General features: G+C 35.1%; 2 protein-coding genes across 5 annotated transcripts in view; one reads left to right on the top strand and one right to left on the bottom strand.

The window, feature by feature from the left end:
- The window catches only part of LOC124157711 (galectin-5-like), a 19298-nt gene extending 16685 nt beyond the window's left edge, over positions 1 to 2613 (top strand). For 3 of the 4 annotated variants that reach the window (XM_046532680.1, XM_046532679.1, XM_046532681.1), the window contains one exon: positions 321 to 2613. In XM_046532680.1, coding sequence (XP_046388636.1) covers positions 321 to 657 — 337 coding nt within the window. In that variant the 3' untranslated portion in view covers positions 658 to 2613. The remainder of the gene's footprint in view (positions 1 to 320) is intronic. The other variant, XM_046532682.1, reaches the window with a different exon arrangement.
- On the bottom strand, positions 2177 to 27945 carry LOC124157707 (glycogen phosphorylase). The gene is made up of 16 exons (XM_046532667.1): positions 27506 to 27945; positions 19071 to 19172; positions 17504 to 17686; positions 16567 to 16698; positions 14204 to 14315; positions 13140 to 13285; positions 12718 to 12891; positions 12096 to 12242; positions 11050 to 11213; positions 10796 to 10910; positions 9524 to 9706; positions 5554 to 5679; positions 5122 to 5343; positions 4707 to 4966; positions 4555 to 4621; positions 2177 to 3273 (listed from the first exon to the last, which is right to left on the bottom strand). Exons 1-16 carry the CDS (start codon positions 27746 to 27748, stop codon positions 3100 to 3102), a joined length of 2550 nt encoding a protein of 849 aa, XP_046388623.1. The 5' UTR covers positions 27749 to 27945; the 3' UTR covers positions 2177 to 3099.

Here is a 27945-nt window from a genome sequence, read left to right as displayed (position 1 = left end):
CCGCACACAGATAATCAAGAGTTTAATGTATTAAAGTGGTTCTTGGTCTTCATTAACAAATGTGCTGTCTGAATTGTTAGAATCATAAATAGCTAATATATTCTTGGGTTGCGAGAAATTGTTTAGGCCTAATATTGATGTGCAAATATTATAAAATTATGTACTTATCTGTTACTCCACATTTAAGTCTTCCTTCAAACCATTAATTTAACGTCAATGTAGCAGGGAGTAGAGAATATAATGATAAAGTCATTCAGAGAGGTCTGTAAATATTTTCAGTCAGACATTGGTTTTAAATGTCCTTGGTGTTCCACTTCCAGGTTCTATGTGAATTTACAGCGAGGAAGACAAACATTCCCACATCCTGAGGTGGCTCTGCATATCAACCCTCGTTTTCAAAGTGAAGAGCGATTAATTTTGAATTCCTGGGTAAAGAAGGACCACGGATGGGGAGAGGAAGTTTGTTTGCATAAAAATAGAATCATTTTCCGTCCAGGTTCAATTTTTAACTTAGTCATCAAAGTCAGTGCAGATCATTACTATGTATTTGTCAATTCAAAACAGGTTGCTAAGTACGTTCACAGAGGTAATCCATTGCATGTAGACACTGTTCATGTTCAAGGAGATGTAGTATTGCAACATGTCTACTCACGTTGATTGTTGAGGCTGCTGCTTTAAAGCTATTTTTGAAACATTTTTTGAAGTTTTTGTACTTAACCATGAGTTGGGACACTTTGACTAATGATAACATTGTTATGCAGATTGGAACTGCTTTAAAAAATGAAATTCCTTTTTGTGATAAGATTGTGGTCCTGAGCTAAGAGAGAATAGTCTGCAGAGTAAGATTTGTTAATAAGATTGTAAGAACAATAAGAAAGATTGTGTTGATGCCATGTCAGACTTAAATACTGTTGAAGTTGATGTATTGATGAATGCTTTATGTATGGTGACTGAATACTCCCTTTCACTTGATTTCAATGGCAAGTGAATGTTGAGGGATTATGAAAAAGGATACAATAACCTATCAGCCAAAGTTAATGGTACAAAGTAGGATTGATTTGGCCTTGTTCAAGCAGGTAGTAAGTTTATCACTAGCTTGCTGACTATTTATGCTGTTTGAAACACTTTTTCCATGACATGTGATAAATATATTGTTACATATACTATAGGTATGTGCTACCAGCCATTTCCTGTCGTTCAAAATTCATGTTAATTGTTGAGCAAATTTATGTGTTGGCCTCTGGAGAAACTGAATTTGAACTTTTGTACCTGTATTTTAACTAATGCACAGAGTCACCTTTTTTACAGATGAAACATTCTCATGTGTTAGTATAGAAATGTTCAATTTCAGACTCCTGAGCAAATTTTGTCGTGATGTCAACGTAGATAAGTGGTATGAATGCTATCATTCAGAGTTGCAATAATGTGGATTATTGTATCAAAAGTTACCAATTTTAAAAACTTCAGGGTGGACACACAAATATTTCATTCTGGTCACTGCATTTGTTAGATATTACTGTTAAATCTGATGTTATAGGTAAATTAATATTTTAAATAATTGCTGCATTCAAATAAAAGGTTAATTCATATTACTCTCACTAACGAAGCCTGTTAGAGAAATAGCTGCATAGCTTTAATCTGTACATTTATTGTGATATACAGAAAATTGTCTTTCTCATAGTGCATTTTTCATAGCATTTACTAATTTATTCTGCTGCTGATATTTACTCCTAATGTTAAATTAAATGAATATTATCTTTTAATAACAGCCTTTATGAATTTCATTATTGAACTTTAATCAACCTTATTGGTGATTACCATGTTCAATTTTAATAAATAATTGGAAATTGTAACTGTCAACATTTTATTACACCCAGTATAAGTTCAAAAATAACATAAAATACATTCACATGAGCTAATATAATATGCAGCTTTTGTTTAACTAAGTGCAACATCATGCAAATTTCAATATCAAAAAATAACAAGTGGACAAATATATAATTTGTGAAGATGCATGTTACTCAAAAGTGACAGGACCGTTTATTATCACAACATTCAGAACACCGAGAAAGAGTTAGGGACACTTTTACAGCAAAGTTCATAAAATATCATTAATAAATCTCAATTCAATAACCTGAACAAAGAAAGTATATTAATGTAGTTAAAAGACATCTGATAATATTTTACAACTCATTCATTTATTTACGGAAATAACAAAAGAAAAGCATAACAAACACTACTTGGAGCAAAAATAATATCTAGTAAAATCACAAAAATGTGTGCACAAAGTCTCTGCACACATTGAGGCAATAGAATGGCACCACATGTTTCAACAAATATTGAATAAGAAAGCTAAAATAAATAAATCATAAAAATTAGTTTAAATAGGTAAGGGAGAGTAAAAGATTTTGTTTCAAAAATTACTTACAGGAAATTTATTCAATGGCAGTGATTTCTACCCATACTTTTTTTCATAACTTTAATATGAGAGGTGCGATTATCTCAAATATATGGCACAAAAATTAGTCAACACTGAAATGTTAATAAATTTCAAAAAGCAATATTTTGATTCTAATAATACCTTTTTCCAATCATCAACATCCAAAATGGTGACCTTCCACAAAAAAATGACTGGATTTCCACTCACAAACCTCCATAATAACATTGAAGTACCTCTAGATGAATTTACAGTGTGAGCAATGAGTGAACGAAGTATAGTATCGGCAATTATTTTATTCGTCGTGAAAATTATACAATACTGGGGTTGAAGAAATTGAGGACAAGAATTTAAATTATTCCAAAACTGGTCTCTCAACCTAGGCATGAGAAGAATACCGAATCATAGTAATTTAAATGCGAACTTTGAAATAATAATCATCAATTCAAGAATGCATCATTCTTTCATAACTTTCACATTCAAAGAGATGTGTACTTGGCCGAGAGAACATGCCCTAATGCATTACCAAGCATAACTTTTATTCGTAAGAATATATGGTTCTCATTATAGCTCCCGCTCATTAATTACACTCTCTTACCTAAAGGGACATACTAAGCTAATAAGGTTCTGGTTTATTTCCCTCAAAGTGGTTATTTGATGATTCACTTGGCGGCAGCAAGGTCTTCTTCTTGGTGTTCATGAGGTGCAGGATGCTTTTCCCAACTAGGTTCGACACCCCAAATTTCTCTAGCATATTCGGCTATGGTGCGATCACTTGAAAATTTACCTGATGATGCAATATTATGGATAGCCATCTCAGTCCACTTTTGCTGATCCTAAGATAAATTGAAAATAAATAAAACTCAGCATCATAACAAAAAAGGTAAGCATGTCCTCAAAATATACATACTCAATTCTAACATCTCTAGGTGTTGTGTAATTCCGAATTAACCACATTAGAAGAGCTGCTGGATGTTCAAATGAATCATTCCGCAAGTCATTTAAAGCTAGAGGAATCAACGATCACACATTGGAAATGAACAGGTGCTGTGTGAGAGAGCCCTTGAAAGTGTCAGTACATGTGCACCATTGGCAGCCACTTAATTGAACTTCTGAACAGAGGCTGAAAGAGCCCAAATTTGGAAATACAGAATAAGCCCCCAGATCAACAAATTATCTTCCCTATGTAATATTCATGCCGCATTGAACATAATGTAATGAGCATTTGAGGAAGTATATGACATTTGCAGAGAAATAGCCATAAGGTTATGGGTGCTTTCAATGTTGATGACCTTAATAAGTTTTTGAGTCTTATGAGCCCATTCTCAGCAACTAAAATTTTTCCATTATTTCCCAGCAGTTTTTCTGATACCAACAGCCATCATTGGTTTTGATTGAATTAAATTTAATCAAGAAAAACTGATATGCCCTTTAAAATAATTTTTAAACATAGGTATACAATCTCCATTTATTTGGTATTTTAGCAAATAGTAAAGCTTTATGAAACATTCCTGGATTGTCATGATCATGTCAGAAGAGCTTTCAAAATTCACCTCTAATACCTTATGGTTGACATCTGGAAATTATATTATTTAGTCGAAGAAATTATAGTTTTAGTAATTAGGGGAGATATGCAAAGGAAGGATTGGGTGCCCCTACCAATAAGTGAGGCGCACATCTAATCATGCTATCCAAACAATATGACCCAAGCGTCTCGTCTGAACTTCAATATATGAGACTTTCACATATAACTATAGAATTTGTAATGCAATTTAAAAAACTTTGTCCACACTAATTGTAAGATTGAATTTTCAAAGTTTAACTGTATGTGTAGATGGTGTAATAAGAGAAAAAAATGATTTCATTTAAATATTAATTTGAGAGATTAAAATTTTTTTGATAAGTTATAACATCGAAGCATGGGCAACCACAGTAGTAGTTAGCCTCATGCCACCACTTTTATGAGGGGTAAGAAACCAAATACAAAGTACTCATTATCAGTACTTTTAAAGCCCGGGATAGACAACATTGCCCTAGCAGGCTTCATAAATTTGCCTAGGTGTTCCTAATAAAGATACTCATGTAAGATTAAGATGATTATGTATTGAAGTGCTTACCTGGTAGACTTCACTCACTCTTTCCTGACACTTAATATAAGCATCAAAGTCAGCCAACAGTAAGAACCTAAAAGATAATATCACAGTTTTGATTAGCAAATATTTTTCGTACAAACATTCACCAAGCATACCGTTCTAAGTAAAACACAAACCTGTCATGATGCAACAGAATATTGGCAATATCTTTGAAGGCATCAGGATTGTTTGGGCTAAAGAATCCATTTTGAATTTGGTCTATAGCCTGTTTCAATTCAGGATTACGATTGTAGTAGTCCCAGGCATTATAATGACCCTTAAGATTTTCAACTTCTTCAACAGTCATACCAAAAATGAAAATATTATCATTGCCCATCTCTTCAGCCATTTCAATGTTAGCACCATCTAGAGTACCAATTGTTAATGCTCCATTCAACTGTGAAATTAAAAATTGAATAAATACCAACTTTAGCATCTTAAGAGAAGCACACACAAAAAACAATTTACAGAACACGAACATATGTATATGAACATGTTTAGTACATATACTAAGAAAAGCCCTTTAGTAAACTAGTAACCGCAATAACTCACCATGAATTTCATGTTGCCAGTTCCAGATGCCTCAGTTCCAGCAGTTGAAATTTGCTCACTTAAGTCAGCTGCAGGCATTATTCTCTCTGCAAGGGTAACACGATAATTTTCCAAGTAGATCACCTTTAATTTATCTCCTACAATTGGATCATTATTGACAACATTGGCCACAGCACAGATTAATCGAATTATGTTCTTGGCAGTGTAGTAACCTGGTGCTGCCTGAAAGGTGATAAGTTTTTAGTGACAAAGTTAAGTTGTACAAGAGAAAATTTAAGGGCAATATTAAATTGCTTAAACTTTTACATTAGTTGTTAATTTTATTGGTGTAATCAAGAGGTGGGTAACTCCAAAAACATAAAAAGGATCAATAGTCTTTATAGCATTAGTAAATCCATCAAAACTTCTATCAAATCCACATTTAATAATTACCTTTCCACCAATCATTACGGTACGTGGAACAAATGGAGCTTTGGGATTCTGCTTAATTCTATTGTAAAGGGTGATGATGTGCAAGCAATTCAGGAGTTGTCTCTTGTACTCATGTATCCGCTTGACCTGCATCAAGAACAAACATAAATATATTTAAGAGAGAATAATACACTGAAATACACTAATCAATAATCTTTGGCTTCAAAATGGCAACAGCCCATCATTGACTCAATCCTAAGGTCGCCAAGTTTTATTCATTATTAGATATCATAAAGAAAAGAGTAAAAATCTCTCTACATATTTCCTCATAATTAATTTGTGTGAAGATAAAAACTTCACTTTTAGACACTTCCTCAACCCCCTCAAAAGTAATACAGCAGACTCCCGTTTATCCGGCTGCGGTTTATCCGGGTTACAGATTATTCGCGCATGATTTCCACTCTTGCTCAATTTTTTCAGTGATATTTATAAAAAATAAATATCCGATGCAAAATCATCGGAATTACTACATTAATGTGAGGATACACCAGGCTTATTATTTCTGTTCAAATCCCCTACTTAAAACGAAAGCAATCGCACACTAGCTGCATTGACGGGAGCACCGTGTTCCTGTTTTCCAAGCCTCGCAGTGCACAACCGCGCTCTGTGATCACAGGCCACGGATGTGCGATTTTCGAAACCAGACCTTATATAGAGCATTAATAATACTAGTAAAACCATGTTATCGCCGCTAAAAAGATCACAAACTGGCGAAGGAAGCTCTCATCGAGTCCGGGAAGCACTCTAAAATAACAGATACCTCCATAAATTATATTATATTGTTTGTTTTAGGTAAATTAATAACATTACAAGACATTTAAGTAAAAGTTTGGGTTATCCGTGTTTTCCGATTTTTCGTGCCGTCTCTCCCCATCATTAGCCCGGATAATCGGGACTGTACTGTACATGCATAAATAGCCTTTAAAATATGATAATACCTAATAGAAATATAACACATCATAATGTGTTAAAATATTTATTTAATGACAGCAAAGAACTAGACACACTAGAATATCGTCAAATAAAAATAACTCAAAAGAAATAAATCTCAGGAACAGATGGGACCACAGGTATCCTATATGATACAGTGTACCTATTGACATAGCCATTCATTCACTTACAACTTGGCTTCAATCCCTATCTTTAGATCAGAAAACCATAGACGAGTATATATGCCTCACGAATTTAGTAATGAACCAAAATTATTTTGCCTTTAAAGGGAAATACTACAAACAAAATTTCGGTACTACTATGGGTAATTCACTCTCGCCATTTCTAGCCAACGTCTTCATGACACATTTCGAAACAACCTTCAAGAAGAAATTCTCCTACTTCCCTTCCATTTATTTACGATATGTTGATGACATTTTTGCCGTATTTGACACAAAGAAATGCTCACTGAATACTTTCCTAGACAACCTAAACAGCCTTTTCCCTCCCATAAAGTTCACCGTAGAAACCGAGATTGATAACTCAATTCCCTTCCTCGATCTCTTCTTAACTTGATCCGAAAACAAAATCGTTTTTGGCATATACAGAAAACCCACCAGCACAACAAATTATATACACAACTACTCATTTGTTCACCCAAGCCATAAATTTGCTGCCTTCCATTCCCTCATTAACAGACTTTTAAATGTGCCTCTTAGTAAACCAGCATTCAATAAAGAATTACTCTTCATTAAAGATATTGCCAAACAGAACGGATTCTCTACTTCTTTAATTGACCATATCTTGAAAAAACATGAATTCAAACACTTAATCAACAACTCAACCACTCACAAAAAAGACCTATCAAAAAGAATCATCAAAATCCCGTTTTACCCCACCATAACAAAAGGTCTAGATAAAGTCTTCAACTCAGTTAACACTAAAATCACTTACACCAACGATTACAAACTAAAACAACTTTTAGGCACCAGTAAAGATAAAATACCTCTTCAAGAAAAATCCGGCATATATCAGATTAATTGTAATTCCTGCCAAGCTTCCTACATAGGTCAAACAAGATGCAACATTCTCACCAGATACAAAGAACACCTCTCATATTACAAAAACAATAAACCTGAGAAATCCAGCATTGCACAACACCTTACGGACACAGACCACGAAATTACCCTAGACAACCTAACTCTATTGAAACAAACATCAAATCACCTACTTGACACATACGAGAGCATTTACATTTATAAAAACAAAGGGAAACTCCTTAATAGTGATGAAGGTCCCATCCCAAATTCTTCTCTATTTTCTCTATTGCACTAAGAACATTACGCCCACAGTTATTTTCCACTCCGTAACGGTCATCCTTACGTCACGTTCCCCCACCCTCCGTCCAAGTTAAACCTTCCCTTTCCCTCTTCCCCCCCACCTTCTTTACCTCCGTCCGTTTACTCTTCCCCTCCTTTTCCGCCCCCCCCTCCCCCCATGCCTTACGTCCAGCCACAATTTCCCCCTCTCCTCTTCCTACCTTTACACCACAACCATTTCCCCCCTCATTCTCTATCTATATATTTCAGCAGTGTCTATTGTTTTTTCATCACTCAACCTTGTTGAAGATGCATGCCAATTCGAGGGTGTGGAGATTGAGGGGCGAGTCAGTGGGTGACAGAGAGGCAATGATAGAAACTTTGAAACATAGATTAAAGATGGAATCATGCGAAAAACAATGTGTGGGGACCGGGAGAGATTCGTGTGGAGACGACGGACAACAGGAGGCGCGGTGATTATTTATTCTGAGGTTGAGGGTGGTGGAGCATTGGCCTATATAAAAAGCGGGGCAGAAGTTGCATTGAAGGAGGTATATGATGTTGGTGGAGGTACAGGTGGTGGAAGGAGATATCAGGAGGAATTTAAGTTTGGAGAGGAAAGAGGCTGGGGGTGGAGAGAAAATTTTACAGGTTTTACATCTAGGACGGTTGCACGGCGAGGGTGGGGTAGTGGTTCCCGATCAATTCCTTGCCTTCCCTCTCCCCTCAGTGTCGGACATTTCCTGCACAACAAAAAACATTGTATATATACTGTTATGCCAGAAATGCCCGGCTTTTTATATCGGCTTATCCACCACTCCCCTGTGCATACATATGAACGGGCATCGCTCTTCTTGTAATAGCGTTTCTTCTGTTTCTGCCTCCCTTCCAGTCGCCGTTCATGCTTCCTCCCACAAAGCTCTGTTTGACCATTGCTATAAAGTGGGAATATTGGCCTCCCTTCCCCCGTCTACCACCCCCCTAGAGCTGAAGGACTTGGAACAGGCATGCATATGGGCTTTCCGTGCGTTTTCTGGACCAGGAATCAACCGCGCCCATTAGAAAGAACACCACCAATCCCCGTCCACCGTTTTTCCTCCCTCCATCTTTGCCCTCTGCCTTGCACCCTTCCTTATGCCCTTTCCTCACTTTCCCTCCTCTCCTCACTCGAGAAAGATGGGCTGCGTACCATCGAAAATTTGTAAAAACAACCTTTCCCCGTAAGTTCCTCACTTTTATTTTATTTTTCGTTTTTCCGTCAATTTCTAAGTTTTTTGTGTGCCCACCCCAGGGCAAGAAGAAGTTCCTTTACATTATTTATAATGCTCGTGTGAGTTTATTTCAAACGTGTGTACATATATAATATATTATATAAAAACCCTTGTTACGGCCATTGGAGTGTTTCTTTCCCCAGTTTAGGTATCCTATAATTTTGATATTCTGGAGTTTAGATCACTCTTCTTCCAGTATGCAATTTAGCTAACCATGCACTGGCCATTATTACACTTGGGGTGGTGTAGGGGCAAAAATAGTTTATAACCTGGAATTATCTCTCCTCTTTGATAGTTAGCACATCTTACAAGAATATTTATAGTAAAGTTGAAGAAGAAGGAATACAGACAAACTCTTAGAAAAAATTAAGATGAACATATTATGGTCATTATCGTTATGACTGTTATTACCTGAATATCAAACATGGATGATGGATTAATGGTCACTCCATAGTCTTTCTCCAACAACTGGGCAAGCTTCATCTTGTTTTCCTGCTTGACCTTCTGGACACTCCTCTGGAAGCCTGGGTCAGTAGCAAACTGGCTCAACTGCTTAAGTTGATCCAAATGCACAATCCAATCTTCTCCTATTTTCTAGTATTACAAATGAAAACAAATAAATGAGTGAAAACAACATCTAAGGCCTGTATGTGTAATTCAAAATATGATCAAAATCATTATATTTGCCAAAACATTATTCTCAATAATAAAACAAGCTTCTGGAAACCTTATACATTGTCATACAACCATTAAAATAACATTTTGGAATGAAAAATGCCCTCTACAGCACAATGGTTTCTTAACCTCATTTTCAAGGCTCTATACTCTTTCCTCTTATTTCCACATCTTTTAAGCATTTATTGCAGTAAAACTTGTGGGGGGAAGGGCTTCCAGGAGGAAGATCTGGGGTTACGGAATACCTCCAAGGGGAGGGTTCATTCATGAGCCAAGAAACCTTGAGTTTTATACATGCCCGCACGGAAAATCACAGAAAATGCTTATACATGCTGCATAAGCATTTTCTGTGACTTTCCGCATCTCAAGTTGCCCCATGGAAGAGGTGGCACAAGCCTCCAGAATAAGACACCGCACACTGTTGTAGCCATTGCATACCAGTAACTTAGCATACAAGAAATAAGATTATCTTATAAGGATGACCTTAGAAGTCGAGCTGTGCATGGAGGAGGGTTTTTAATGGTTCACATGGCCATCATTTCATTGAGAGTGACATAAAAAAATCAAGTTTCAAAAATCGTTGAAAAACTATAGTTATAAAGATATTAAGAAAATTTAAATTTCAGGATCAACAACAGTCTACTTATTTTGTCATATCGCAATCTCGTTACAAAACCTTTACTTCCAATGAAAGAGATGGATTCAACCTTGTTTTCCCACTACTTATTTTGGCACTAGTTCTTTTTGGCATAAGTTCTGGCTCAATAAGAACTTGTAAAGCCGAGACCCAAAGAACCAAATCAATCCCCCCAAATCACCCAAAAACCAACCCATCCCTAATAGCCCCACAACACCTCAAAGACCTCTGAAGAGCTGACATTAAAAAAAAAAAAAAAAATGCATGGGAACTATTTAACTGAGGTACGCTCTATTGTCTCATCTATTACAAAAATAACATTAAAGCAAAACTTCAAACTTTTGAAACGTAGCATTACAATAACTACTAACCTCACAAATGAGATCAGACAAAGCTGGGTTACACAGCAAAAGCCATCGCCTTGGTGTGATTCCATTGGTCTTATTCTGGAATTTTTCAGGATCCATTTCATAGAAGTCACGGAATCTGAAAGCCAAAACATTCGAGTGACCTTCAATGACAGAAGTTTAATAGATACATAGGTAGGGCTTAACACCAGCAATAATTTTTGCTACTAAAATTATTCTTTCAGCAGAAATTAAGGCCTCACATAAATAGTACTTACACATCCCTTTTCAGAATTTCAGAGTGAATTCTGGCCACTCCATTAACAGCATGAGATCCAACAATGCACAAATGTGCCATGTTTACCCTCTTCTCACCTGATTCCTCAATGAGAGACATTCTTCGCATCCTATCAACATCACCAGGAAACCTCCTTTGCACTTCCTATTATAATAATTTTGGAAAAAAAATGTTTGAAGAGGTCAATATAATTAGAATCAAACAAATACCTTATTGCTAATACAGATTTGATTTATTCAGAAAGATTTGATGATAATTTTTTAAACTTATGGACCAACCCATGAACTAATTGGTAGCCTTTGAGTTCAAATTTACAAAAGTCAGCTGTATCACAAAACTGGAAAATAATTTCCACTAAGTCCACGATAATAATACATATTTTAAAAAAAAACCTTTCTTCACTAGACACACCTGTAGATGTGTTTGGTTGAAATAGAGCTACTAGTGTCATACCCACAAAAACGTACGACAATAAAACTGTGATTGCTACATCTGTAAAGCTAAGAAAAGTAAAAACTTATATATATATAAATAATTATAATATATATATATATATATAAATAATTATGATATAATGGCATTTGCAAAAGGTTTACATCCTAGGAAAAAGATGCCAAAACAATTTTGGTAGGATAAAAAAGGGGAATGAAAGAAATGAAATGAGAATTTTCATTCCTTGTCCTTTTTGACTTCTGCTTCATGAAGTGTTCTGCACGATAACTGAACAATTTGGAATGAAAAGAGTCTACCAAACATGATAGCATATATCCAAAGCAAACATTGACAAACAGAGCTAATGAAAACAATTTTTTTCAGTTATTGCCTCGCAATGAAAAGAAATATACTCATAATATTTTTTCATCATTTTTCTTAAACTCAAGTGGCATAATGTAATTTTGAACTCAAATTTTAACAAACATTCACAACAAATTTATGAAATCCCATGCAATTTACCTGAAATTAAAAATATCATTCCTAATCTAACAACTAACTACTGTACATCATATTAAGATAAAGAAAAAATACCTGAAGATGAAGGAAATTGATGTGATAAATGATCTGCATATGCCTGGGTAGAATTGATTCTAGCATACTGCAAGACCACCTTTCTAAAGCCTCTGGGAGAACAGTATGATTTGTGTATGCACATGTTTTCTTGGTAACTTCCCAAGCCTAGAAATAAAATGAAAAGTCACGTCAATATGTATTAGTATCATAGTCACAACATTCCATCAATAAGAAAATGAATGTGGAAAGAACCTGATTATTTCTAAGCAACTTTAATTTTAATCTGTAGTCCTAATAAGTAGCAAACGTTCTTAAAAATGTGTACAATGAAAACTTATTCAGTCAAACCTCCATATAGCAAAATCTGTACGACAGAGAAAATGGCGATACGTGTATGTTAGAAGTTGTGAAAATCACATGCAATTTGTGACTAGTGCACATTGAAAAATTTGGAGGCGTGAAATACTGATGTTTCAGCCAGATAGTTGGCTTATCTACCTTTGCGCAACCAATATATGGTGACCAAAATAACCAGAATTTATTGTAATCCTGAAGTGGATTCTTTCGTATGAGAATGGTAACTGTAGACATGGATATCCTAACAATGAAAAATTGGAACTGCATTCAAAGAAATTCTCACCTTCTCCCATGGAAGTCCTTCAACATCCACCAATATCCTCATCAACTCAGGAATAGCAAGGGACGGATGGGTGTCATTAAGTTGAATTGCAACCTTATCAGGCAGAGCATCAAAGTTTGTTCGTACCATTTCTCGGGTACCAAATTTGGAAGCTTTATATCTCCTGATTATATCCTGAAAAAGAATTAAGACACTAATGTTAATGAAGGGTGTATATAACTAATTTAAAAAGATAATTTTCAATAAATAATTATATAAGTTATGTGAAAGCCTTGTAGTAGGTTTACTTTTTTCCATTAACTTTTAAAGCTTCAATTCTTTGTTTTGAGGTATAGAAAAAATAGGTCAGGCTTAAGAAGAAAAAAATTTATGTCAGAAAATTTTCATGCATATAAAGTAAACAAGCAGTAGACCATGCATACCTGTAATGTTGCAGCACACATGAAGTATTCTTGCTTCAACCTCAACTCCCTTCCTTCAAAGAAGTTATCATTTGGATACAAAACACGAGAAATATTTTCAGCAATATTCCTATCAATTACAGCTTGAATGTAGTCTCCATCATTGACTGTAAAAATAAAATTTTATCATGAAAGCATACACACTAAATATGTTAATTACAAGGAAATATTAATGGATATATAAAAAAAAGTTGAGGCAGACATCATTCACTCACTTCACACACACAAGTCACTTTCGCAATAGATGATGGTTGTCTTGCTCAGGGGTTAAAGATAAGTGACTAGATTAATGACCATAGGAGTAGCTTTTAAGTCATTTTGATCCTGCATGTAACATCATGAGATGATATCTACCCATGCAAGTTACCCCAATTAGACACGGTTCAATAAATAGTCAATGTAGTCTACTAAATGTCAGCTCACATTTTAACACACGAGAAAAAACAGCTCAGGCATTATCATACTAATCTGATCTTTACAAATAATAATGTGGCGGACACTCTTTACTACCTCCCCCAAAAGAGCTCAGCGACTTTCTTTGCAGTAAGTTTTTTTTAGAATTTTTCCAACCTTAAGTTTTCTGTTACCCTTGAGAAATGTCAGCTTAATGAGTAGTTAAAAGCTTACTGTATGCAGATTTTGGCTTTCCAAGGTCATCCAAAAAAGAGAACATCATTTCATGTATGCACGCAATTTTATGGTGATTCAACTTGATGGCTACGGAATGCATTGTCTCAATTTCACATTCTTACTCCCCAACTTCAAATGAGATCTTCATTCCAACTCTTCAATCTACAATTGAAGATGAACTTGACTCTAACCCTAAGTATTTTTTCTAACAACAATTCTAATATTTTTTTCCTTATTAAACACTGTAAACTATTTTTTCAGCAATCTTTCTTGCTATTTATGTGGCCAAAAAAATTTTTGACGCAGTAATACTGATTACAGTGATGAAGTTGCTGCTGCAATGACAACTTCTGTACCTAAAGACTTAATTCTTGGTAACAGAAGAAAATACTTACAGAATTTGAGGTTGAATTCCACAGGAGATTTTGCTGACCAAAGCCTGAGAGTATTAACAACATTATTGCCATAGCCAGGGATAGGGTTGTCATAAGGCATAGCAAAAACAACCTGCAAATAATGACAAATTTAGAGTTGAACAGTACACAAATATTTTCTGGGAAGAAAAAATTTATGATTAGCCAATTGACATTAATACGTATTGTATTACGCATTTGATTTTCAATTACAAGGACGACTAACCACTACCAGAAAATTTCAATTTATACACTGGTCAAGGAGCATACACATTAAATTCCCTTTTTGATATATTTAACCAAAGAATATAACAATCTGTGTTGAAATAAGACTCCAGAATCAACAGTAAATTGTTTCAGTTTTTTTTAAGTCTTCTGTCATGTATACGCAAGTGAATTATAATAAAGGAGTTCCAACAGTGGAATCCTAGCACGGTCGTTGCTGTTATTAATTTGGTGCTGTTAAGTAGAGGCAAGAAAATAGAAATATTAACAATCCAGTTTCAATGCTTACACATCATTATCAAGTTAACTTGATAATGATGTGTAAGCATTGATTGAGCAAATTTAAAAGTGTGGAAAATTACTACAGCCATTTGAATCATTACTGCAGTAGACTCTCATTACTACGAATAACCTTATTACAAAGTTCTAATTATTACGAAGCAAATCGTTGGTCCCGACGAAACGGCCTATCCAATCTATGGTAAAAGAAAAGTTATTACGAAATTTTCGTTACCACGAAGAACCTCAGTCCCAGTCCCAGCGGCTACTAAAAGAACTTTATTACGAAGTTCCACGAATGTGCAATGACATTTAGGTGGATATATGCTACGCTACGTTATAGCCATTGCGCTACGTTTAAGTTCTCCTCGTGCACTGTGCGCAAGAGCGTCAATTATGGTTCTTTCTTCAGTAGGAGATACTTCAGTATGCACGCAACATCATATGATAAGCTTCATTCCTGTGGAATCATGGTGACCCACTCATTACCACTCGTAAATTGGACGTACAATTAGTCCTCTGCCTACTCAAATTCAAGTTACTAACTTTCAGAGATACGAAAATTGGAAAAGTTCAAGTATGCCCGAAATTTCAAATTTGGCGTCTTTCGAGTTGGCCTATGCAACACCATGTGGTGTAAAGGAACTTCCACTTTGGGCATAATCCAAACAAAGTATCATTTAATTTGATGTGAAGTCAGGAACTGTACAGCATTTCACCTCTTCTTCCCTCCTGAGGACAGCGATTTCTTTCGGCTCCGGCTGCATCACAAGCGCAGCTAGATCAGTTCTTCACAATAATGAGTTCACGCACAATTGTAATGCAGTGTTTTATTCTGCATGATAAGCACACTTCTTGATGCCTTGCATAGCTTTATGAACTAAAGATTCCTAAAAGAAGTGTTCATACAAACTTCGTTATTACAAACCTCCGGTTTTTCGGTCCTGTGAACTTTGTAATAACGAGAGCCTACTGTACCTATGAATTTCCACAAAGTCAACTCGTCGACAATCAATCTGATTATTACAAAGCAAATCGTTGGGCCCGACAAAACGGCCCATCCAATCTATGGTAAAAGAAAAGTTATTACGAAATTTTCGTTTTTACGAAGAACCTCGGTCCCGGTCCTGGCGGCTACTAAAAGAACTTTATTACGAAGTTCCACGAATTTGCAATGACATTTAGGTGACGTGCAATCAGATGTCATTGCACGAATGTCTTTACGGCACCAAATATCTTTATTGAAAATATTTTTTCTGCAGATACAAACTAATAGGCTCATTTACCAATCGTTTGATTTTTAATAAATCTGGCTGCATTTACACCACCAAATACTTTTATTGAAAATATTTTTTATATCCCATCATCCTTTTGCAATTACTGGCCAAAGTTAATTCTCAAATATGATCAGGCACAGTTCCGTGGGAGCAGTTTTGATTTGTTTTTAAGATAGTTAAAAAAATATCCATTCAAATTACTTTCTTTCATGGCCATCTTCAATTTTTAATTAGATGCTGTTCACATAAAAGCACAAAAAGGACAAAAATTATTATATATTATTAACTCAGAAGTTTTTGGTATTTTTATCTGTTAAACTAAAGAGTGCATTATCTATTATCTCTGCACATATTTTTGTATACCTTTGATCAGTTATATTCAATTCAAAAATCAGACTCCATCGTTCTTAATTTACCAATACTATTCAGATTGATCAAAATTTTATATTAAGAATTCCCAGATTTGTAGGATTCTAAAAAATTGCCCTGGAGGTAGTCATGGAACAGCTGCAACAATTTCAAGATGGAATCAATTTAGTGCATGCTCTTGACCTTATGTCTTACCTGAGTATCAACCCATTTCTTTCCTTGAGGGGTGTCCTCTACCCTTCCATAGAAATTCACAGGCAGCATAAATTCAGGTCGTGCCTTTTCCCATGGGTTGCCAAACCTGAGCCAATCATCAGGCTCTTCAGTCTTGAAAAAAAAAACAAGAGCAATCAACATATACCCTAACAGGCTTACATATAAAAATACTCTGCAATTATATATAAAATAAAGAGATCTCCCTAATACACACTGAAATTTTATGCCTTCTAACCACACCATTTTTGATAGTTCATGAATTACAGAAAAATCAATAAGTCATGAGAGTATACATAGCAGGGGTATTCATTAACCTTCCACCAATAAATCAAATCTTGTTGCTCTTTACTTTGGAAGATTAAATTTCATAAAAACAATATAGAGCCAATTAAGGGAAATTAAGCCAATTATTCAAACTAACTCCCAACTAACCAAAAGATAAAACTTTGACATAGCAGTTTGACTCAAGAGCACAGAAAACCTTTTATTAAAAAAAAACTATGCCCAATAAAATGCATGGAACCATGTGTGCTGGGAGGAGGATGCAATTTTTCTGCCAGCACCCGTGCATGGAACCCAGTCTGCAGGCAAAATGTGCATCACCAAAAGTCAATTAAATTTCTATCTTTGAAAGTAAAATTAATTATCAAGTACTTTAACCATATTAAGTATGTACCTCACCCAATTCTTGTAGGTGACACAGAGTTGAAACACATCGATGGGCTGATAAGAGTGACAAATACGAGTATTGTAACTTTGTAAGGCTATCATTATAAACATTGAAAAATACGAGGTAAAGATATATTCGTTAACAATCACGGAATTAGTAATCAAAGGATTTGGCAGTAATTACCAAAGCATAAAAAGTTGAACTGAAAAATTAACAAATGACATTATGCTATGGTAATATTTTTACCTGTTCACCATTCTTTATCTTCTGGGCAAATATACCGTATTCATAACGAATACCATAGCCATGAGCAGCAAGGCCAAGAGTAGCCATAGAATCTAGGAAACAAGCAGCAAGACGCCCTAAGCCACCATTTCCCAGCCCAGCATCTTCTTCCAACTCCTCAAGCTCTTCAATGTCTAGGCCGAGCTACAAGGGGGATGAAAAAAATGTTGAAATAAACTTTCACAAAAAACACAATGAGTGCTACCCTTGTGGAACCTTGCCAGAGGCCTTTTCTTGATTACAATATGCCTCAGTCATCAAGGAAATACTTCCCTGCTGTGAGTAAAATAATTATTTGTTTACTAGTTTGCAAGGAGGTGACTCAGAGGAATGAGTTGTCCCTAAGTATACTTGCTCTTTGTCAACCATAAATCAAGTTGCTACTGCAGTAAACCCTTCAACCCAACGATAACACCTCAATAATTTTGAGTCCAAGGTAAACTGATTTCTTTAGCACTTGTTCAAAAATACTTGTTGCACATCCAGTCCAAAACTTTCTTTGAATGAATTACAGAGGTTTCAATTTTAGGATTTCAAAAATTTACTTATAACATGACCAATTACCTAATCACTAATTAATTACTACTAATACTAACTGATTAAATGACTAAATCAAAAGTTAACCAGCCACAAGTTAATCTGAAAGTTAAAAAAATTGAAAATGTATGACAAATATATTTAGATAATCAGCAGCAAATAAAAATTTGGTTCAAGTAGAAAAGACGATTACAATAATGAGTCAAAGAGTGGAAAGGAAAAGTACTAGCTCTCACTGAGTTGGATCTCAAAGGCAGTATAGCCTTGATAGGAGTCACTTTCTTTCCCTCCATGAACACTGAAGTTTGCATTCATTTGTTTGCATAGAAGAATCACAGTAAGCTATGGTGGATGTATTGCATTGGAATCTTTTGAATGGGAAAGTTATTGGCCAAAAGCAGAGGCAGCTTAAGCTCATATTTACTAACACAAAAGGATTAATGAGAACTAATGACTCACATATGTAGGTTTTTTTTCAAAAACAAAAGATGATGAACCTCAGTTACATCTAAGATATTTATTCCCACCAGCAATGTATCATTCCGAAGTAAGTACAAAAATTCCACATGCGAAAAATTATTTCCCTTAACAATGATTTGAAGCTGAATCTTCCAAATTTGAGCCGGGTGACACCTGGTGCAAATATTCCCACTGTGATGTACATTCGTGAGTAACTCCATAAAGGTATGCCACAGGCTAATCCAGTCATTTCATTGAATGATCCCTCAAATTGGCCAGTACATGAAAACCATTCCACCAAAGTCCCCACAGAAAAAAGTCTTGCATAAATGTACATTAATAATTCATAGTATTATGACCACAAATGTGCCAATAATAAAAGCCTGGCCAACAGCCAGCATTTGAACCAAAGATGATTTGTTGCATGGCAAGATTCTCAAGTATCCTTAAATTTTAACAGATGCCATATGATCAATTTCATAGCAAAGACTGTAGCACAAGCTCCCAGATTTAATATTAAGATTTTTCTTACCTGGTACATAGCTTCATCACAGGCACTTTGGATCCCTAAGTTAATCATTGTATTTTGAAGAGAGCGTCCCATGTAATACTCCAATGATAGATAGTAGACACGCTAATGCATGACATGAAAACAGAAGTAAAAATTTTAATTATTTCCAGCGGAATGTGGAAAATAGACTATTTAATTTTAAAAAATATAGTAATATCCAGGGGAAATTGCAATAATCAAAGGGTATATAAATATGTACACGTCAGTTCAGTGCACCTACAAAGACTATCTCTCTTTTAAGTGTTAACGCCTGATTTGCAAAATCATTTTCCCCATCTTTGGATTTATTGGATTTTTTCTTTGGATTTATATGGGATTATCTTCATCCATGACGGATTTCTCAGTCAAGGCTCTCTGAAAAATGACTGTAGGCAGTAAGTTTTTTCAGAGATGGCTCCAGATGGAAAGATACTCATAGCTTTATCATCCATTTTTGTAAAAACCTTTTTCTACTCCTCAAGTTTTCATTGGGCAAATCAGAGCCTTAAGATAGCAAAGACTGACTATGACACCTAGCTTTGGCTTTCAATAGAATGGGAGAGGTAAATATGAAGGGATCAGTGGTGTCATGGCAAAAACTAGCAGTGCCGGAACACACTTTCCTTAACTTTTTTTAGAAGTGAAATATTACTCTGAGTGTTTTTTTATTACAAGTTATTATTTACTTTTATTACAAAAATTTTTGCAATGGTGTCCAATGTATATATTAGAAATTTTACGCACCAAAATATAAATAAAAAATTTGATAGTGTTACATGACTATTGTCTTGATGGCATTCTGGCACCATGAAACCACTGGAAGAGATGGAAAAAGGGGCAACAAAAATTACCATCGGGCAGAATATCAGGCAGAATATCTCAAGCTATCATTATCACAGTCTTTGAAAAGTTATCGCTAGAGTTAGTACCCCTTGAAGGGACGAGAAATTTGATCATGTGATCCAGGCTTCAAGTATGTTACTCTTCTTTATAACCATAATCCCTGTTCTCTATAATATCCTTCCTGGACTATCCAACATTTTTCCATTCATCATAGTTTTCAGCAACCTCTGTCCCCAAAGAATACATTTATCTATGCTAGTAGTTCCTAACCTATATTATAACCACAGTTAACAAAAGAAAACAAACAGAAATTATGAACTACATGGCAAAAAATACAAAAATATCATGAGGAAATGAGTTGAGGCAGAGCATGGTAGAGGACCCCACTGTAGAACTTAAACAAAGGAGTCATTCAAATGAAAAGATGGTGACTGGAGGTGGGGGTGAGAAAGTCAGTTCCATGGGGGGTGAAGGTTAATCAAGGGCGAAGATGGAACTGAGAGCAGGAAAAGGAGAGGATATGTTATAATAGGTGGGTATTTAAATCAGTTACATAATTTAAGACATTTGTACATTTTGGCAATAGCATCAATATCTTTGGGGGTAGAGTTTCATTCATAGGGTTTTTAAAAACTCATTTCAAGGTAGGAAAAGTTTTTTTGTGGTAAATATTAGGAATTATGCAAGAAAAATTCTGCCATATATTCCAATCTCTAATTGGAATATGTAGGTACTTCCTTGACCAACCTTGAAATCACCCACACAGCACACTCAAAATTTATACCGTATAAAAGTTGCATAAATGGATAGGTATAATATGCAAATAATATTCCGTCGATTATGCACATATTATGCGAATAATATGCACATAATATTTAAATATTATGCCGCCGTAAACTATTACTATAATATTGACATAATATGTATATTATTACATTGTTAGTAACATCCCATCGTTAATTATGATTCATATAAGAATCATAAATCAACAGCCACCCAGCAAACTCAAAAATCCTATTCAGTATAAAAGTTGCATAAATGGATAGGCATAATATGCAAATAATATTCCGTCGATTATGCACATATTATGCGAATAATATGCACATAATATTTAAATATTATGCCGCCGTAAACTATTACTATAATATTGACATAATATGTATATTATTACATTGTTAGTAACATCCCATCGTTAATTATGATTCATATAAGAATCATAAATCAACAGCCACCCAGCAAACTCAAAAATCCTATTCAGTATAAAAGTTGCATAAATGGATAGGCATAATATGCAAATAATATTCCGTCGATTATGCACATAATATGCACATTATATTTAAATATTATGCCGCCGTAAACTATTAATAATATTGACATTGTATGTATATTATTTCGTTGTTAGTAACATTTTATCATTAATTATGATTCATATAAGAATCATAAATCAACGGCCACCCAGCAAACTCAAAAATCCTATTCAGTATAAAAGTTGCATAAATGGATAGGCATAATATGCAAATAATATTCCGTCGATTATGCACATATTATGCGAATAATATGCACATAATATTTAAATATTATGCCGCCGTAAACTATTACTATAATATTGACATAATATGTATATTATTACATTGTTAGTAACATCCCATCGTTAATTATGATTCATATAAGAATCATAAATCAACAGCCACCCAGCAAACTCAAAAATCCTATTCAGTATAAAAGTTGCATAAATGGATAGGCATAATATGCAAATAATATTCCGTCGATTATGCACATAATATGCACATTATATTTAAATATTATGCCGCCGTAAACTATTAATAATATTGACATTGTATGTATATTATTTCGTTGTTAGTAACATTTTATCATTAATTATGATTCTTATAAGAATCATAAATCAACGGCCACCCAGCAAACTCAAAAATCCTATTCAGTATAAAAGTTGCATAAATGGATAGGCATAATATGCAAATAATATTCCGTCGATTATGCACATAATATGCGAATAATATGCACATTATATTTAAATATTATGCCGCCGTAAACTATTAATAATATTGACATTGTATGTATATTATTTCGTTGTTAGTAACATTTTATCATTAATTATGATTCATATAAGAATCATAAATCAACGGCCACCCAGCAAACTCAAAAATCCTATTCAGTATAAAAGTTGCATAAATGGATAGGCATAATATGCAAATAATATTCCGTCGATTATGCACATAATATGCGAATAATATGCACATTATATTTAAATATTATGCCGCCGTAAACTATTAATAATATTGACATTGTATGTATATTATTTCGTTGTTAGTAACATTTTATCATTAATTATGATTCTTATAAGAATCATTAATTAACGGCCACCCAGCAAACTCAAAAATCCTATTCAGTATAAAAGTTGCATAAATGGATAGGCATAATATGCAAATAATATTCCGTCGATTATGCACATAATATGCGAATAATATGCACATTATATTTAAATATTATGCCGCCGTAAACTGTGATTGTATCCGTAAAAATCGATGATCATACATCCTCTGTATCAAAAAATGTGAAAACTTATGTTTTAATATATCACTAACAATTTCGTATCGTTCGCAGAATACTCCACAATTATTATTATTTTTTTATTTTACACACCGGCATATTCCGGTCTGGCGAGGTACGCAGCTTGGTAGCCATATTGCCGTTGTCCATGGCCGTTGTGTTGTTGTTCATTGTTGTTAGTTGTTGCCGTAGCCATATTGCCGTAATTGCCATAATTGAACGTCTATTGAAAAATCTAATATTAAAGAGGAAAAGATGGGTTTACGGAACTAATTTATGTCACAGTACTATTCTGGTAACGCATATACGATAAGGAATAATAAGCTTCATGGTATGAAGAACAGGACTTTATTTAAAATCAAAGTAAGTACACGTACGTGAGTCGTTGTCGTTTGTCATAGGGTAGAAAGCAAATCTGAAATTATCAGCTCCTAATTTTGAGTGTTATTCCCAGTACTTTAATTAATTTTTTTAATTACCTAAATGTATATCTTATGACGGTACTTTTTCAGTCAGAGTCCCAGCTTGAAAAGTGAAGGGAGGCTATTCCAAGGAAAGACGAAGTTTTGGCACTTAAGTACTGAACCAGGTTGTGAGCTGCACTTTCGCCCTGAAGATATCACGTACTTGATCATATATGCAAATAATTATTTTAGTTTGTGATTATTAATGACAATATTATCTTTATTGTTTCGGAGTGCATTTTCAAGAACGGCTTGCTTACATCGTTTGCGTGATTGCTCGCCACAACTCTATGACTAACACAGAGATAATTATACGATTAGAAGACCTCTTTGTGGCTTGGAATCACATTTTGGACCATTTTTAATACATTCGCTAAGAAAAGACCGTAGATGTTCAACCATGCGGATGTCATGGAAGGAATCATCGCGAGTGTTGTGATTGTGAATTCGTGTGACATACTTTGTACTTTCTAATCGCAATTTCATGAGTAACGATTATGGAAGGGCGAATGTTTGTCATTAGATGTCATTCACATGATATTTAAACCAAATTTGCGATGATATAGGACTCCTAACTGAATATTTGTATATTTGTGATACAACGATGAAGGATTGTGCCTTGTTTTAGTGCAATGTACCTATGCTGTGTCTACATGAATGATTCATTAAATTTCTCCTCGTTTCCAGAAATCAATTTTTATTCATGTAATTTTCGAATATTATGCAACTGCATGTTATCACGCATCAACGGTATAAAATATGCATAAAAGGTTCGTAGATATGGTATAAAATGTGCATAACATGTACCTAAAGGTGCATACTAATGGTATATATGGGTATAATATGTTCGTATATTTAGCCACATCAATGGTATAAATCGTGCCTAAAAGGAGCATATAAATGGTATAATATGCGCATATATTTTTTTAGGCCACATCCATGGTATAAATTGTGCATAATATGTACATAAAAGGAGCATATAAATGGTATATATGGGCATAATATGCGCATATATTTTAGGCCACATCCATGGTATAAATTGTGCATAATATGTACATAAAAGGTGCATATAAATGGCATATATGGGTATAATATGTGCATATATATAGCCACATCAATGGTATAACTTGTGCATATTATGTACATAATATGTGCATATAAATGGCATAATGTCCTCATAAATTGCGATATTATGCGCATAATATGCGGAATATATGCACTGATGGAATGGCATAATGTTTGCATATATACGGAATATATGAGGACATTATACCATTTATGCACCTTTTATGTACATAAAAGGTGCATATATTCCGTATATATGCAAATATTATGCCATTCCATCACTGCATATATTCCGCATATTATGCGCATAATACCGCAATTTATGAGGACATTATACCATTTATATGCACATATTATGTACATAATATGCGCGTTTTATACCATTGTGGTGGCATAATATTCGCATAATATTTGAATATTATGTGCATATTATGCCATTCCATCACTGCATATATTCCGCATATTATGCGCATAATACCGCAATTTATGAGGACATTATACCATTTATATGCACATATTATGTACATAATATGCGCGTTTTATACCATTGTGGTGGCATAATATTCGCATAATATTTGAATATTATGTGCATATTATTCACTTTGTGCTGTGTGGGCAGTGGTGGCTAAGGTATTCATTGAAATGAGAAAAGTAACCTATCCCTGAGCAGCAGCATATTTTTAGTTTTGAACTTCGTGCTCCATTGAATTCAAGTCACCTACATTCCAGCAATCAAGTTGTTCCACCACCACCATCTAGCTACATAAACTAAATTAAGAGTGACTCAGCTCTACTCTGACCTTGGGTTCCCACCCCAGGACCCTGAAAATTTTATTGTCCATGTACAGCAGCAGAGAAGAACTTCTTCCTCAGCTCCCTCTCTACTACAATACCTCTCTACTCCTTCCTCTGGCCTATTGTGGCATTTTGCCTGCATGCACTAATAATGCAGAGGAGATGAATACCACCTTTTTTTCTTGCATCCAGTTGGCGTAGCAAAAGAGATTAAGTAATTTAAAGGAAGCTCATTTCCAGGATTCATACACCTGTCCAGTTAAAAGGCATATACAATCTCAACCCAAATATTTACTTTCCCACAAAAGGAGAGAAAAAATGAGGGGTTGTTCTTCCCTACTCTCTCTCCAGCTAAAGCTCATAATATTAAGAAAAATTGACTCAATGATAGAAATTTTACAAATAAAATAATTGGTACAAATGAATATGACATAAATAAGCAACCTCTGTATTACTTTTGGAGGGGACAACCAACAGCCAAGATCATGCTGGAACTAAGAGTGAAGGATCGGTGTAGAAAAACTCAGCAATTGGTACTAATATTGACCATTAATGAACATAATCAAGGGAGTGCTGTCCTTCAAGTGCCCAGGCATGGATCCCATTTTCTTAAAATCCAAGCCTCCACCAGGATTTGAACCCAGTTCGTAAGGATGAGACACCAATTCAACCCGATAAGCCAATAAAACAACCCGATTCCATAAATTGCTGCATAACAGGAAAATTTTCTCACAAAGACCCAGGAAGCTGATATAGTGGAATAATAGCTTGGAAAAATGGAAGAAAATTCAAATCATGAATGTAACAACAAATCTTAGGGAGAGGTCACCACAGAAGACATTTTTTTAAGCCCATGAATATAAATCTATTCTACGAATAAAAAAGTTTTTGAAACTGTGGTTATTCTGAAGGGGTTGGATTACTTTCATCGATTAAAAAATACATCTAAAGAGAAGAATAGGTTTACATGCATTATTAAATGCTATGGCTGCCAGGGGCGCAGCTAAGAATTAAGGCTATGGGGGGTTTTATGCGCCGCTAATACTTATGGGTGTTGGGTATTGCATACCCTCCAGGGTAAGCGGGAGTTACGGGGGCCCTCCTCAAGAAAAATGTATTAGATAAAAAGATTAATGGTTCATAATGGTGAGTTTTACGGCTTTCTGAGGGATATATGATTAATCCTAACACTATTTTATAAGAAATACTAATCCAATTAAGTAAAATGGATTGAATTTAAAAATTTCTCTGGGCTCTGGGGGAGGTTTTATACCCCAAAACCCCCCCTCGCTGCGCCACTGATGGCTGCTACTGCTCAAGAAAACTGAATACATACTGCTGAAATTGAACAAAAACTAAATTTACCGCACAATTCTAACTTCAAACGGTGAGAGCACTTGCATGCATGCACGCACTGATATATAAATTTGATTATAATGGCAAATGTATTAATTTTCGTAAATGTAATACGGCTAACATTGCATCGTGACATAATGGCAACTGTAAATGTTGAGTAGCTTATTTTTCCGGGAGAATTCATCGTAAATAAAGAAATTAATTATTAGAAATTAACTAGCGCAAAGTAGAATACCAATTTCATTCAATAACGCAAAACATAAGCTTCGCCAGTGTTTTCTTGACGCTCTAATCCTAATTGGGTCAAAATAAAGAGACATGCAACGTTCAATGGGCTCAGTACTTCAAGTCAAATGAATCACGATTGGAATCAATGACCTAAGGGTGCTACTGTCGATTAGCCTTGTCCCAAATCTTCGGTAACCGCGCGTCAAAACTGAAGTCCGCTTTCTCAACATCTGGGCTAATCGGGTCAAGAGACTTCGCACTATGACCACTATAGCTAGCAACAAATATAATCATAGGAGATACCACCCCAATATCCCATTAATAGTATATGATTACACGGTAAAAGAACTCAACTCGAATTGCAAAGCTTAAATTATGTTGAGATTGCCTATCAGAAACATCTGACCTCTCAAGTGAAACGAGTATAAAATAATGATAGATAACCTGCAGATTGGCAATATTTCTCTCCCAACGAAATAGTTGATAATAATTGACAACAGGTTTCTTCTGAATTAAACTCCCGAAAATAGCAAGTCGAATCAAGTTCAAGCTACAGCATTTAATGACATGAAATAATTCGCGACTGAAATTGGAGACACGATAGACTTCAGAGGTCAACACTGGGATAGTCGAGCACTAAGGTCAAAAGCCGCCCCTGAAGGTCAGTGAACCATAATGTACTCCTAAGTTCATCGGCGATTATCTTATCGAGGGCGGAAGTTTTTCTGTTTAGCACGGGCTGAAATTGTACTAAAGAACAGGAATTACAAAAGTCACATTGCAAATAGGATATTTCACAACCATAAGTACACATCACAGCGTATACCGCTGGAAGGTCACCTAAGGTTAAACCTGGAAAACTAATGTCATTGGGAAGAGAACTACAAAGGGACAAGGACAAATTTCACAGAATGAAAGCATTACTTTAATATGAATTTCCAACCACTAGTTGATCTACCGAGGAAATAAGCAGTTACACGCGAGCAATTTGAGCCAAACATTTCAACGCGTTTAAAAATACCGCAAAATACTACTTGAATCACACCCAGCACTAAGGAATCAACAAAAATTACAATGCGCACACAACTTTGAGCTTACCTTCGGATCCTTTTCGTAATAATGCTGCTGGGTTCTTATCCATCTTGAAACAAGGTGGTCCTTCACAGTATGAGCTAAAGCGAAGTAATAATCACGCGGAGTAGCGACATTGCGATCTTTGACAAGTGTATAATGCAAGTGCCGGTTAAAAGTTTTCTTTACGTTGGTGACATTCTCAACCTGTGCTATTCCCCGAACACTGATTTGCTTTCTTTTCTCAAAATCTGACTGTGGCTTCGACATGTTAGATGAAAGAAGGAAACAAGACCCCTAGCACCAGTAACCTAACAATCTTCAGTCTGCAAACACGGCCCTTCTCTGCCTGTCTGCTGTATAGATAGGTCCTCAAGTCACCTTCTTTCCGCCTTGAAGGTCACACATGCGCAGATCTCGACTCTCTTCTCAGATGGAGCTATATTTCGCCCGGTCACTTTCTCGCG

The sequence above is a fragment of the Ischnura elegans genome, chromosome 4 (assembly GCF_921293095.1).
Source record: "Ischnura elegans chromosome 4, ioIscEleg1.1, whole genome shotgun sequence".
Classification (NCBI taxonomy): domain Eukaryota; kingdom Metazoa; phylum Arthropoda; class Insecta; order Odonata; family Coenagrionidae; genus Ischnura; species Ischnura elegans.
This window is presented reverse-complemented; position numbering and strand designations above follow the sequence as displayed.

Excerpts from the sequence above, each read along its gene's own strand:
- LOC124157707 (XM_046532667.1), bottom strand. The coding sequence starts at position 27,748 with ATGTCGAAGCCACAGTCAGATTTTGAGAAAAGAAAGCAAATCAGTGTT. Across the intron at positions 16,699-17,503 it reads AGATAAAGAATGGTGAACAG|ACTGAAGAGCCTGATGATTG; the intron begins GTAAAAATATTA and ends TTTTTTTTCAAG. Across the intron at positions 5,680-9,523 it reads CATCCATGTTTGATATTCAG|GTCAAGCGGATACATGAGTA; the intron begins GTAATAACAGTC and ends TTCTTGATGCAG.